This window comes from Jaminaea rosea (genome assembly GCF_003144245.1).
Source record: "Jaminaea rosea strain MCA 5214 unplaced genomic scaffold BDZ90scaffold_2, whole genome shotgun sequence".
Lineage (NCBI taxonomy): Eukaryota > Fungi > Basidiomycota > Exobasidiomycetes > Microstromatales > Jaminaea > Jaminaea rosea.
The window spans coordinates 301,768-314,585 of NW_020289976.1; the positions used below are offsets into that span (position 1 = coordinate 301,768).

Sequence of the window (12,818 nt, forward strand, 5' to 3'; positions counted from 1 at the left end):
CGACGACGTGTGGGAAGACGTGTGCGACGACGAGCGAGTAGGCTCCGTGCTGTGGCTCGACGAAGGCGTTGACGAGTGCGACGACGAGTGAGTAGGACTTGCCGACGATTGCGACGACGTGTGGGAAGATGTGTGCGACGACGAGTGAGTGGGCTCCGTGGTATGAGTTGACGACTGGGAGCCCGTACTGTGCTGTGAGCCGGTACTGTGCGTCGACGAATGGGAGCCCGTACTACGAGTCGACGAGTGAGTAGGCTCCGTGCTGTGTTGGGAGCTCGTGCTGTGCGTCGACGAGTGAGAGGGCCCCGTACTGTGCGTAGACGAGGAAGGCTGCGTGCTGGGCGTCGACGAATGAGAGCCCGTGCTGTGCGTAGACGACGTAGGCTGAGTACTGTGCGCCGAGGAAGAAGGCTGCATGCTATGCGTGGACGAGGAAGGCTGCGTGCTGTGCGTAGACGAGGAAGGCTGCGTGCTGTGCGCGGACGACTGGGTAGACTCCGTCTTGTAGGTCGAGGTAGGCTCAGTCTTTTGCGACGAAATGGGCTCGCTCTTGTGTGTCGAGGACGGCTCTGGGCTCTTCGTCGTAGGCTCGGCGCTCTTCGTCGTAGGCTCAGGACTCTTCGTCGTAGGCTCAGGACTCTTCGTCGTAGGCTCGGGGCTCTTCGTGGTAGGCTCGGGGCTCTTGCTCGACTCAGCGCTCTTCGTGGTAGGCTCGGGTTCCTTGCTCTTGCTAGTGGTAGATCCGGTCTCCAGTGACTTGACCGTAGACGTGGGCTGCTTGGACGAAGACGTCGGCACTCCCGACGAAGATTGCCCGGGAGCGGGATGCTGCTGAGGCTGTGGGTGCGGGTAAGGCGCCGGGTGCGGATGAGGATGGCCTCCGCTTTGCGAAACCGCGGCACGCTCCTCTACCTTCTCTTGAGGGTGCTTCGAGTCAGGATGAGGATGAGGGTGAGGGTGAGGGTGAGGGTGAGGGTGGGCAACCGAAGGATGCGCCTTGACAGGGTGAGTGGCGATCGGATGTGAGGGGGCGTTGCGCGCTTCCACCTCGTATTCCAGAGGCCTGCCGATGACGCCAATCGACAGCGACGTGGCGAGGAGGAGGACGGCAAGGATAGCCCTGAAAGAAGTCACGAGGGGCGTCGAAGGCAGGTCTGTAGGTGATGTGCGAGTAGAATGGAGGATCGAGTTACGGGCGTGGGGATGCTCGAGCGTGTGAAGCTCCCTTTTTATCCCTTTGAGGAGGCAAGGGCATATTTCGTTGGCTGGACCTCATACCCTCAAAGGAGCCGAGAGTTATGACACTATTGCGTGACCGTAAAGTACTCGTAGCTTGAGTATCGAACGGTGTGATCTAGGACGCTGCATCATCTGTCCCCTTTGCTACCGTGTCGACGATGTTTTCGTTGTAAGTGCGAGCCGTGAGAAGTGTCTTTGAAGGACAAGCGCGCTGTGTTGAGATAGCTTTGGGGCTTGATGGTCTGGCTCGAAATGCGTCATGATCTCACGCTGGGCGAGACTTGCCCTTGGTGAGTTTGATGGCCACGTTCAATGATGGGCAATGGCAGCGAGATGATGCTGCTGGCTGATCATGGTCTCGCAACAGTCGCAGAGATGCGACACGCGGTTTGAGTCGCACGTAGCCACGGCGCGCAGGCTCTAGCCCTGGGAAGCTCTCGCTACGCTGGCCTGGGTGAGACAGCAAAGGTGGTCATCGGTCCTGCGTCCTAATCACTATCATGTTTTGGGGACCGATCGAAGACGAAGTAAGATAGCAGCTGTGAGACGACCAGAAAGGCACCTCTTACGGAGTTGATGAGCTCCGGCTTGACACTATTGCTGGGCGTAGTGTTGATACAGGCTCAGCGAGGCAGCGAGGAGAAGAGGGAAGCAAGCCTGACTCTGTAGAGGTCGTGCTGGTAAAGAGTGAGGTCCCTGGTTTGAACCGTGAGAGTCAAAGTCTTTTTCACAGCTTCTTCTACGGGAGAGTGCGCCACAGGATGCGCCATCTCTCAGTTTGCAACCCATCGTTTGGGCCGCGATCGCAGACCAATGAGGTCGAATGCTGCCGAGATCAAGAGCCAGAGAGGATCATATCTGCCGAACTTGTAGTCATTCCGATGTCGACGAGATGTCTTGCTCTTCCACAAAGTCCTGGATCGGTGTGTGCGTGCAGGCTTTGTATTGTGCGGAGTCGACAAAAGCAAGAGGTGCTTGTCGGCGCCGCCTTACTCGCCTCATCGTGCCCTCCCCAGCTTCCCCCCTCCTTCCCTCAGCGGGAGGGGAGGCGGCCTTAGCCGAGAACAACACTCGATTGGGCCCCCGAAATGTATTGCTGCCCTGCTTAGCAGACGGGCTGTTTAGTCGCCGTTCCATGGTCGTGCCACGTGGCAAATTGGGTGGCCAAATTCGAGTGGCCTCGGGCCTGGGCGTGGCGACGGCCACGGCGACGGCGAGCCGGACGGAAACCCCTCGCCGCCGTGCAGCTTTCGACTCGGGACTCGACGTTGACTTTGTGTTGTCGAGCGACTCGAGGGACTTTATTTCTTGGTAACCTTCTCTCTCCCTCAATTCCCCTTCGCCACTCTCCCTCGACGCTTTCCTTCCGTTTCCAGTTGCCTAGTCCCCCTCCCTGTCACTGCAATACCACCTCGCAAAGCTACATTCACGCCAATCGCCATGTCGACAGGCAATCCTGCTCCTTCGCCGGCCCCGGTGGCTGTCCGCACGCGCCTCGTCTCGATGGCGCAGCTGGCCAAGCACAACCACGAGAAGTCAGTCTGGGTCGCCCGCCACGGCAAAGTCTACGATGTCACCGACTTCACGCCTGACCATCCTGGTGGAGATGATCTCGTGATGCGCTATGCGGGCAAGGACATGGGCGACATTATGGACGACGTGATTGAGCATGCCCACTCTGACTCGGCCTACGAGTTGCTCGAGGAGCATTACATCGGGCGATTGCCCATCACCGCTGAGGAGGAAGCAGCATGTGCGGATGCTGAAAAGGGTGGTGCCGACTTCAATGGCAAAGACGACACCATCGTCATCACCGACGACTTTGTCCCGCCTGACTCGGATGTCAAGGCAGACTTCCAGAAGCACGCTTTCCTCGACTTGTCGCAGCCTTTGATCATGCAGGTGTGGAGGGCAAAGTTCTCAAAGGAGTTCTACTTGCAGCAGGTCCACTCTCCCAGGCATCTCAAGGAGCCGGCTAGATTGTTTGGGCCTGACTACCTCGAGGTGAGTAGCGTGCCCGCAAGCCTGCAGCCCCTTGATGGTGGCGAATCGTTGTAGCATTCACTGACTCCATCATCGTCGTCCTTTCCGCTCGCCCTCTTGCTCGCAGATGTTCACTCGTACACCGTGGTACGTCGTCCCTATGATCTGGCTCCCCATCGCCGCCTCTCTTTTCTACCGCTCAGCGCAGCAATTCACGTTGCTTGAGCAAGGCAAGGCAGAGCTCGTTCCCCTCAACACACCCGTCACCTTCAGCCCAGCCGCCACAGCAACTACTACAGCCTGCTTTGCGCTCGGCGTCTTCATCTGGACGCTCCTCGAGTACACCCTGCATCGCTTCCTCTTCCACGTCGACGAGTTCCTCCCCGACGCTGGTCCATTCCTTACCCTGCACTTCCTCCTGCACGGCATCCACCACTACCTGCCCATGGACCGCCTTCGCCTCGTCATGCCGCCACTCCTCTTCTTTGTCCTCTCCTTCCCCTTCACGAGGCTGGCCTACCTCATCTTCCCGACGGCAGCCTTTGCCAACGGCGTCATCGCGGGGGCTTTTGCGATGTACGTGTGCTACGACTGTATGCACTATGCGCTACACCACACCAAGCTGCCGGCCTACATGAGGGAGATGAAGAAGTATCACTTGCTTCATCACTACGGCAACTTCGAGCTTGGCTTCGGTGTCACATCGAAGGTTTGGGACTACGTCTTTGGGACCATGCTTGCGTCACGATCATAGAGCGCAGGTGGTCGACGGGACTGGATCCTTGTCTCACCCGAAGTAGGCAGAGCCAGCCTTGCGCTTCTGGACGACGCCTTTCGGGCTGTCCACGCCTCCTTATTCCTCGTACACTGGATACTCCCCTGTCCTCTTTTCCTGATACCTGGCGCCCCTCACTGTCCCTACGCTGCTACTCCAGCCCGCCACTACTCCCTTGCGACGTGACTTGTCCCTCTATACGTGCTCCTGCAATCAAACAGCGCTGTGTCACTTGCTTCTGCGTGCTACAATGCGAACGAGAATGGTCCAGCAGCGTAGTCTTGTACTCGTGAGCGCGGTCGGCTTGTGAGCCGAATGTATTCAGAGAGGTATCGGTCTTTCGTCATCATGATGAGATCGTAGATCGTACAGGGAAGGACAGTATCGGGAGACAAAGAACGAGAAGAGATGGCGAAGGGATGACGAAGGCGAAAAATGGCGGGTCTGATGCTCTTCACGCCCTTCCCCAAGTGCTTCCGTCTATTTGCCCTCCTCCTCACTCTCATCGTCGTCTACCCCCCTCACCTCCTCCCACTCAAGCTCAATTGCCTTCAGGCCTGTCATCCTCTTCACGAAATCGATGTCGTCTCGCTCCAGGCGGACGACGGTTGTGCGTCGCTTCGCTTCCTGCGGGGCCGATGATGATGAGCAAGAAGCAGACGCCGAGCGTGATGGCGAGCTGTTGCTTTCAGTTCCTTTAGAAGGCGTGGTGTAACTCTGCGACGAGCTTGTGAATGTGGCCGTGCTAGGCTTGTTGGTAGGCTTGACACCATTAGAAGACGGGAGGGGAGGCTTGCCATTGAGGTTGCCGCGCTTCCAGCTGGCGTGCGAGTCGTCAGCACCACCACTGGCATCATCCTCGTCCGGGGCAGTCGCGAAGCTTGAGTCCTCGAGGACTTCTTCCTCCTCGCCTGCGCCGTCGCTGGGCTGAGCTGGATGTTTCGTCGCTGGCGCCGGCTCTTCGAAGGCAGGGATGATCCACGCCCATCCCGCACTACCGGCGATATCCGGTAGAAGACGCAGAGCACGGTTGGCTAGGTGAACCTTGATGCAGAGCTCACGGTCTGAGCGAATGATCAGTCCAGGACCTTCCTCGTCGCTGCTGCTAGCAGGCTGAAAGTGGTGCCATGTCCCCTTGCTACCAATCTTGCTCTGCTCGGCTCCTCTCTCCGCCGCCTCCAACCTAGCAAACCACTCCAAGAATGCGAACCTTCTCTCTCCTTTTGCCAGCACCTCGTCGTCTGGCCAATTGAAGTGTCTGACGCGTTCCGCCTCTGCAAGCACATTCACACCCCACGCTCCAACTCCCTCCGCGTTCCCATGCTGTGCCAGCCTCTTTGCCGCGCCCTCATGCGTGTTGAGCTCAGAGCAGCGACCCCAGTCAGCGGTAGAGGGGCGTCGTGAGCCTAGAGTTCGTCGAGTGAAGAGATGATAGGCTGTTTCGCCTCGAGGAGATTTTGCTGGTGACTCATCCCCGTCTTCATCAGAGAGGTTTGCCGCGGAATCGCCACGCTGCTCGTGCCCAAACTTGTCTAGCCAGCGATCCTCCCCTGGTACGCAAGATGCTGGACGATGCAGGTTTGCACTAGTCATAGTCAAAGCAGCCGTTGCTCCCTCCGCAAAGGGAAAGCCAGTCCGCTCGTCGTCCCTTGCAACAGCAGCGCCTGCGCCAGGTGTTGCATGAGCTGAGCCTGGAGAGCACACCTGGCTCGAAAAGACATCGGGAGCGCGTTGGCTTGGGTCACCACACGCGCCGAACACCTTGTCTCGTCGTCGAGCACCGCGCTCCCATGCCTCTAATTTGTCCAGGAGCTTGGGGTCATACCGGCCCACAGTGATATGGTAGCCATCCGTCTTCGTGAAGCTCTTCGCGCGTGATCGGCTTTTCGCCGCGGTATCATCCTGCTCCGCGCTGGAGGAGTCTTGCAGCACGCTGATCCTCAGCAGCCTAACCATGCGCGGCTCCTGTCCAGCCCTCGCAGGGTCCATGCAAGCGCGCGAGTCTTCCTTGTTGAGTATCCTTCCCCAGTACCCAACCCATCGACGCTGTGATGCGATACTGACTCCGTGCTTGCGGTTTTTGGCCATGGGGCCATCCAAGGCTGGCGAGGCGCTGCCGCTGTCGAAACGATCGATAGAGTTGCTAGACGCCACTGCCGAGCTGGCCGCGCTGACCCCGCTATTGGCGCTCACACCACTTGCGGAGCGCTGTGACTTGCGCCAGAGGTCGAGGCTTTTCCTGCCCCATGACTGAGAGGAAGTCGTGTCGTGGGAGGGGCGACGCGAGCCTTCGACGCTGCCTCTGCCGGTGTCTGTGCCTGGCTTGATACGCGTCGAGCCGGAAGGGGAGACGTTCAGGCTTGGGATGGTAGGCGTCGCCCTCCCGCTTGCGACCAGAGCCTCGCAGCTTCGTCCAGTTGGGCTGGCGCCAAGGGCCGCTCGACGAGATCTAGGCGTGATGTTGTTCATCCCAGCGATGTCCGTCGCGCTGCTCACGCGGAGGCGGCTGCCGGCTGCGATGCTATTGCGAGGTGGAGTGGAAGCCGAATCTTGCGAGTTGAGGAGCGTATGGCGTGAGCGAGGAGTCGTTGGCTCAGCGAAGGACAGTCGACCCGAGGTCGAGGTTCTGCCCGGAGTGTCGTCGCCTGAGGTTGAGGTCAGGCCCTCTATGCGTGGCGCGTCCTGATAGGCTCTCATCACAGCTGATGATGATGGTCGACGTGGGATGGCTGGCGGCAGGGACGGTGGCGGCATTGCGCGGTTGGGCGACGGAGGCTCGAGTAGGGCAGGCGTAGATGCGCTCGCTTTGCGTGGCGACATGTCCATTGATTTCCTCGATACGGCGCTGTCCGCAGAGGCATGTCCTTTCTTGGCCTTCATCCTTCGCGATGTATGCAAGTCAAAGACTGCCTCCAGCTTGTCCTCCAAGGCGCTCAGCTCGGCCGAGGATGCTAGCGAGTCATCGAGATTGATGTGCGTAGCGGTGAAGGAGGGGCGTCGTGAGGAAACGGCGCTGTCATTGTGCGATTGACTCTCGCTCGCGCGGCGCAGGAAGGCAAAGCTGCTCTTGCGGCTCGCACGAGGCGACGAGGGCGGCTGTAGATGCTGCTGCGGCTCTTGCGGTTGCAGATGGGCCGAGCTCTTTCGAGATCGCAGCGCAGAGATGGACCGTTTTGCCTTGAGCATGAGGGCAGAGGGTTTACGGGGCAGGCTGTTCCCGTTATCGAGCTCTTTTGATGTTCTACCCTCGTCCGACGTCACAGGCGTTGCTACGAGGGATGAAGCCTCCGTGGAGGAGATGGAGCGAGGTGCCCCCTTCTTGCCAGCTGCGCGGCCGAGGTTGCGAGGGTCTTGAGGTGGGGGAGGGAGCTTGGGTAGCGAAACGAGGTAGCAGCAGGCTAGTGTGCCCGAGCGTCCCTTGCCGGCTTTGCAATGAATGACGACGACGTTCTGTGGGTCGTCAGCGAACCAGGCAGTCATGTCTGCGACCACCATTGGGATTAGGGAGAGCGGGGGAGGGTGGTGATCCGGGAATGGGTAGCGAGAGACTGCCAAGGGGCCAAGAGGCCAGAAGTCAGTAGACGTGGAGTGATCGCTCAGACAAGCCGTCGTGCTCACCTCTTCCGTAGAATTCCTCCCCATCATAGTCATTCTCCGACTTTGGGCAAAAGTTGTAGACGCGCCACTTGTCGCCATGCCTCTCGTCGAGGAAGTTGCGGACAGCTCGTCGATCATTGCGCCAGAGCGTTGCCACGCCTGAGGCTGGGAAGGCCATGATGATGAGTCGATCCGTCACGTAGACGAGGTCGAGGTCAACGCCATCTTGCACGAAGCGAGCCTTTGGGCCCGAGATGAGGCGGCGCAGTGGCAGGCTGAGGGTAGACATGTTGACAGCTGAGGCGGAAACAGAAGCCGGCGTCGCTGCTTGTAAACCCTGACAGCTATGGCTCGTATGGCTCGTATCAGCGAGGCTGCTTGCGCCAGAGCAAGGGTTTCGCTACGGCAATGATGCCGATGTGGGAGAAGATGAAGCTATCAAGGTGGAGGCGTCGTCGTTGATGTTGAACCAAAGCAGCTGATGTAGTATCGTTGTAGGAGGTAGGATGAAAAGACGTGTCGCTCACTGATTGTTGCTCAGTACCAGGTCCTCGTCTTTGGCTTGGCTTGGCGTGCTCCTAAACGGCTAAGCCAACGAGCCGGGTAGCAATCGCGGCGGACGGCCCTTGGCAACGGGAGGGAGCGGCGGATGAGCCGATGAAGAGGGATCAGAGGACGATGATGGTAAGATGGACAGCTCAGATGAGCAGTCCTCTTCTGATCATGGCAAGTGTTGCTCGTTCCCTCGTCGGGCGCGCGTGCGTCTGTGTGGGGTGGTCGTGGGTGTGAGCGAAGGAAGCCATGCAATAGCTCATCGTCGCTCGCGCTTGCCTACGCTTGCCTTGCAGCCAGGCGCCGACGTCTTTCGGTGACGCAGGGCTGCGAGGCTCAACCGAGGAAGTCTTGGCGCCGCCCGCCGCACGGCCCAGAATAGCCCTTCAAGACGCTGCTCAGCCCGTGGTCAAGCCTCATCTGCAACGCCGTCCTTCCGTCTCCACTCTCTGACTCCGTATCCGTCCGTCACGTCACGTCTCGAATCGAATCGTCATCATCACTGCCGTGTCGCCCCCCGACATGACAGTCCCAAGCGTTCAGAGAGATGCAAAAGATTTGCATGGTTCGAAGCAAGACAGATCGTCTCCTGCGCTGATTCGCAGATTGACCTGACTCGGTGCTGCTCTCTCCTTGTCCTGCCTCCGCGCCTCATCATTGCCCGCACAGCTCTCGTCGAAGATATCGTGTCTCAGCTTTCAGCACCGCAGCCTTCATCTCGCCAGATCATCGAGCTCGCACAGCGTACCACAAAGCTCGGGGCGACCTTCTTGCATCATTGGGGTAGGGCACCGACCAGTGAAACGGCAGACTTGCTCGACGAGGCTGGTGCGCCGGCCACGATACGTTGGCTGAGTGCTGTGCCATGGCAGCCCCTTTGACAATCAAGTCCTCTCACGACCGTCCTCACAGGCACCAGGCTATGGAATCACACGATCCAGCTCCAGAAGAGCAGCCACGAATCAGCCGACAAGGGAAGCGCTGTTCACATCAAGGGGCTGGGTGAGCGGTCAACGTTCTCGTTGACAAACAGCGTAGCACTGACGAGTCCTCGCCTTTCGCGCAGTCCGTGGAGCAGCCGCTCTTCTGACCTATGCCAGCACCCCCAAGAACGATGATGTCGAAGGTGAACAGCTAGATTGGGCAGCACCAAGGTGCATACATCGTCGCAATTGACCTGTCCCTGCCTCTCGCAGACAATGCTCGACTGCTCAGCGTCCTCAGCAGGGCCGTCTCTGCCATGTGTGCTCCTGGTAAGCTGCTGGACAACCAGAACCGCTAGCACATGCCATATTCACGCTGCCGCCCTTGGCGCAGGATCAGTACCCACCGACAGTCATGAGAATGCCGATGAGCTACTCAGCGGTGCGGCCGAGGTGAGGAGAAGAGAGCATTCAGACAACACTGGGCCACCTCACGCTCTAATCGCGCACCTTGGCGCTCGCCCTTATAGATCTACGAAGTGCTGCGCAAGTGCCCAGCATATGCCGAGCAAGCCAATGCCCTCGAAGCGACTCAAGTCTTTTGCCTAGCCAAGCATCAGCTGGCGATTCTCGACAGCAACCTCGTCGTTGCAGAGTATGCCCTCGAGACGGCCCTTTCCGAGATCGAGCAGCATGGTCTTTCGCTGCGCATGGTCCTACGTGTAGTCAAAGTATGCATCGACCACGGTTCTTCTCTCCTCACTCAGCGCGCTCAGGTTACGGCGGCGGAAGAGCGCTCCCGACTTCTCGACGCCGCAGTCCGCTGGCTCCGTCGCTCCATTGCAGTCTTGGAAAAGGTCGAGAATGGTATGCTGCCCCAGGTGCAGGAGATGCAAGTGCAAGCCCTGAACAACCTCGCCTCTGCTTATTTCGAGCATGCTATCAACACCACTACTCTCGACGACGCTTCTCGTCTAGAGAACCTCACTCGCGCAGAAACGACACTAAACGAGCTGCTCAGCATCTTGCGCCAGTACGGCTCCTCGATCGAGGACGCCCCTTCCATCACTCTCCTACGCCTCGAGATTTTGGCCCTCCGCAACGCTACGACAAAGTCCCTTCTCGACCTCATCAGGTCCCTCTGCCAGAGCGCCACCCCCTTCAGCGCCAACAGCATCTCCCGCATCATGACCGTCCTGCGCAGCCGAGACGAGTCCTTTGAGTTTGTCGAGCAGACAGTCTCTCTAGTCCTCACCAAACTCCTCGAGGCGCCCGAGCAGCCAGATGAGCTGATCCACATCGTACTACACAGCACACTCGCCCTCTGCAAGGCGACGCCCATGCTGAGCGTCGCCTATTCGATGCTGGACCGGCTTAGTAGGGCCTGTTTCTACGCCAGCAAGGACGCAAGCTTCGCTGCTCAGCTGACCCTTTGGAAGGTGGCCGAGTCCTACGAAGCGAGGGACAGTGATCGCTTGATTGCTGCGACCTTCTACCGCCTTGCGAGCCATAAGGTCTTCAGCGCAGCGGTCGCCAACGTGGCCCGCAGCGTCCGCAAAGCCGCCTCGTGCCACATTGAAGCCGGGCAACCTGCTGCGGCCAGAGAGATCCTGCTAGACCTCCCTACGCCGTACAACGACCACGCATCGGCGCACTATCTCTCATTCGTCTCACACGCACGCGAAGGTCACGAGGCAGATGCTCTAACCTCGCTGAACGCTTTGCTTGCCTGCCCGGACTTTGAGAGTCAGATGCTTACCCCAATCGTCAAATTGGCCCAAGATGTGGGACTGGAGTCGGTGCTCTACCAGGCTATGCGCGGCCTCTCGGAGCGGTCGCGTGTAGATGGCAACTTCAAGCAGCTTGTCGACCCAGTAGTCCTCTCACGCTGCCTCGTCAAGCATGCTCTCCCGCCGTCCAGCCCGGAGGAACTGACATCCTTTACGCAGGACCAAGCGGCCACGCTGATCAGCCACCTAGACAACCTTCTACGCGCGCTGCGCAATTCCAACAAAGAGGACCCAAAGGCATCTGAAGAAGCAGAGTGGGCGTACAAAGCCAGCTACAATGCGGCCATATCCGTCTCGCAGCACCTCCGAGGTGTGGACTGGGAGACCTCTGCTCAATTGTTCGACATCGTGCTCGCGATGTGTAAGGTGAGGGAGTCTTTCGTCGACTTTCACATCGGTGCAGGTGTAAGCGCCGAAGCGGCCACGGCTGCTGGAGCTGGCAGCGCGATGCTCGACTATCGCAAGTGCAAGGTATGGGTCAAGCTCTCCTCCATCGTGGCTCGGGCTAGCGCGGCTCGAGAGGCCCAACAGAGTGCACGGGACGGCGGTGACGTTGGAATTGGCGGCAAAGATCAAGCTCGTCGCATCATGTGGTTCAAGATCAAGGATGAAGTCGACGAAGGATTCGCGCTACTCAACGAGGTCCGCAACCACGCCTCTGTACCCACCGACGACGTCAGCGCCGCGGAGCAGACTCACCCATCCTCCTCCCCGGCTCTCCTTCGCGAAGTAGAATGGGCCCTCCTCCTCCTTCAGTGGGAGGCGACCATCAAGCTCCGTGACTGGGCCGCAGCGCAACGCCTCTTTAGTGACCGGGTCGCCTCTTCCGTTGCTCAAGCTCAAGCCCTCGCACAGGCCATGTTAGCAGCCGCAGCCGCTGGAGTGCCTGCTCCGCAGCAACAGCCCCACATCCCAGTCCGCATCTTTGAGACCATGGCCGACCTGCTCATGGGGGACCCGCAAGCGCCGCCTGAGCTGGTGGAGGATGTGCAGCTGGGGACAATTGAGACTATCAAGGGCCATATGACGCTCACGACTGTGCAGGCAGACGGAAGACAGGACCAGCGTGTCATCTACTCTAGCGGCATCGATGTGCCCCGCCTAGCGACCTGGGTGCGACTCCATGTTCTGCTACATCTCAACAAGGTCATCACGAACAGTAAAGTCCACCACCATAACGGTCCTGCCAGGAATAGCAGCGGCGTCGGCGCAACATCCCACCGAAGTCGCCAGGAAGCCGCTCTGCGCCACATCCAAGCCGCCGTGGAGACGCTTTCCCTCTTCCAGGGCAAAGAATGGCCTGCGGACGAGCAGAGGTGGATTTTGGCCGTCGCCTGGGACATGGGCGTTGAGCTGTTTCACTATGCAGACTACGCGCTCTCCCGACCCTTCTGCCAGGCAGCCCTAGACGTAGCGAGGCACCTTGCGGCTGAGGGGCATTCTGTCGACGTTCTGGATAGGTTGGACGTGCAGTTCAAGTGAGTGCGAGCCGTACAGACGTCACGATCGCACACTGACCGTCTTCGACCTCTCCTTCTACCATTGACCGCACGCACAGATCTCTGATCGCGAAGATGGAACGTCACCCGATGGATCGTGTGGGAGAGAGCAGCTTTGATGGCAGCAGCCACACGGCTAGTGAGGCTAGGCGCGAATCACTAGCTTCGAGAGGCTCGTACTGATGGGCACGAAGGCCTGGGCGGCGCGAGGACGGCGGCGAACACGAGCATATCCAGATGTCACCTCAAGAGCGAGTCGAGAAGCACACACGACGACCCTCCTCCCTTAATCCATCTTTCACCCAGCCTCTCTCTCTCCCTCTTTTGTGTCGAGATGATTGTGATTGATCGCGAGAAGAAACGGTCTAGCCCCACACAGCTGCCCTTCTCTCGACGATGAGGCAAGCTAGGAGGGGAAGAATGACATAGTACATTTTCAGCGCACCACACGATGTGAGAG

General features: G+C 59.1%; 4 protein-coding genes across 4 annotated transcripts; 2 read left to right on the forward strand and 2 right to left on the reverse strand.

Moving 5' to 3' along the window:
* Window positions 1–7: 7 nt before the first annotated feature.
* Window positions 8–1,255, reverse strand: BDZ90DRAFT_258322 (hypothetical protein; the record flags this gene model as incomplete). The annotated part of the gene is made up of 3 exons (XM_025508056.1): window positions 8–837; window positions 913–1,120; window positions 1,194–1,255. Coding segments are annotated over 3 exons (1,100 nt in total), but the record flags the coding sequence as incomplete, so codon positions are not given.
* A 1,424-nt stretch (window positions 1,256–2,679) lies between these two features.
* Window positions 2,680–3,976, forward strand: BDZ90DRAFT_216864 (fatty acid-2 hydroxylase; the record flags this gene model as incomplete). The annotated part of the gene is made up of 3 exons (XM_025504290.1): window positions 2,680–2,992; window positions 3,035–3,243; window positions 3,350–3,976. The coding sequence occupies 3 exons, from the start codon at window positions 2,680–2,682 to the stop codon at window positions 3,974–3,976; spliced, it is 1,149 nt and encodes a 382-aa protein (XP_025364014.1).
* Window positions 3,977–4,477: 501 nt separating this feature from the next.
* Window positions 4,478–7,883, reverse strand: BDZ90DRAFT_225777 (hypothetical protein; the record flags this gene model as incomplete). The annotated part of the gene is made up of 2 exons (XM_025504681.1): window positions 4,478–7,545; window positions 7,616–7,883. 2 exons carry the CDS (start codon window positions 7,881–7,883, stop codon window positions 4,478–4,480), a joined length of 3,336 nt encoding a protein of 1,111 aa, XP_025364015.1.
* Window positions 7,884–8,617: 734 nt separating this feature from the next.
* On the forward strand, window positions 8,618–9,239 carry BDZ90DRAFT_108011 (hypothetical protein). The gene is made up of 3 exons (XM_025503206.1): window positions 8,618–8,718; window positions 8,816–9,148; window positions 9,213–9,239. Exons 1-2 carry the CDS (start codon window positions 8,694–8,696, stop codon window positions 9,025–9,027), a joined length of 237 nt encoding a protein of 78 aa, XP_025364016.1. The 5' UTR covers window positions 8,618–8,693; the 3' UTR covers window positions 9,028–9,148; window positions 9,213–9,239.
* The last annotated feature ends 3,579 nt before the right edge of the window (window positions 9,240–12,818 follow it).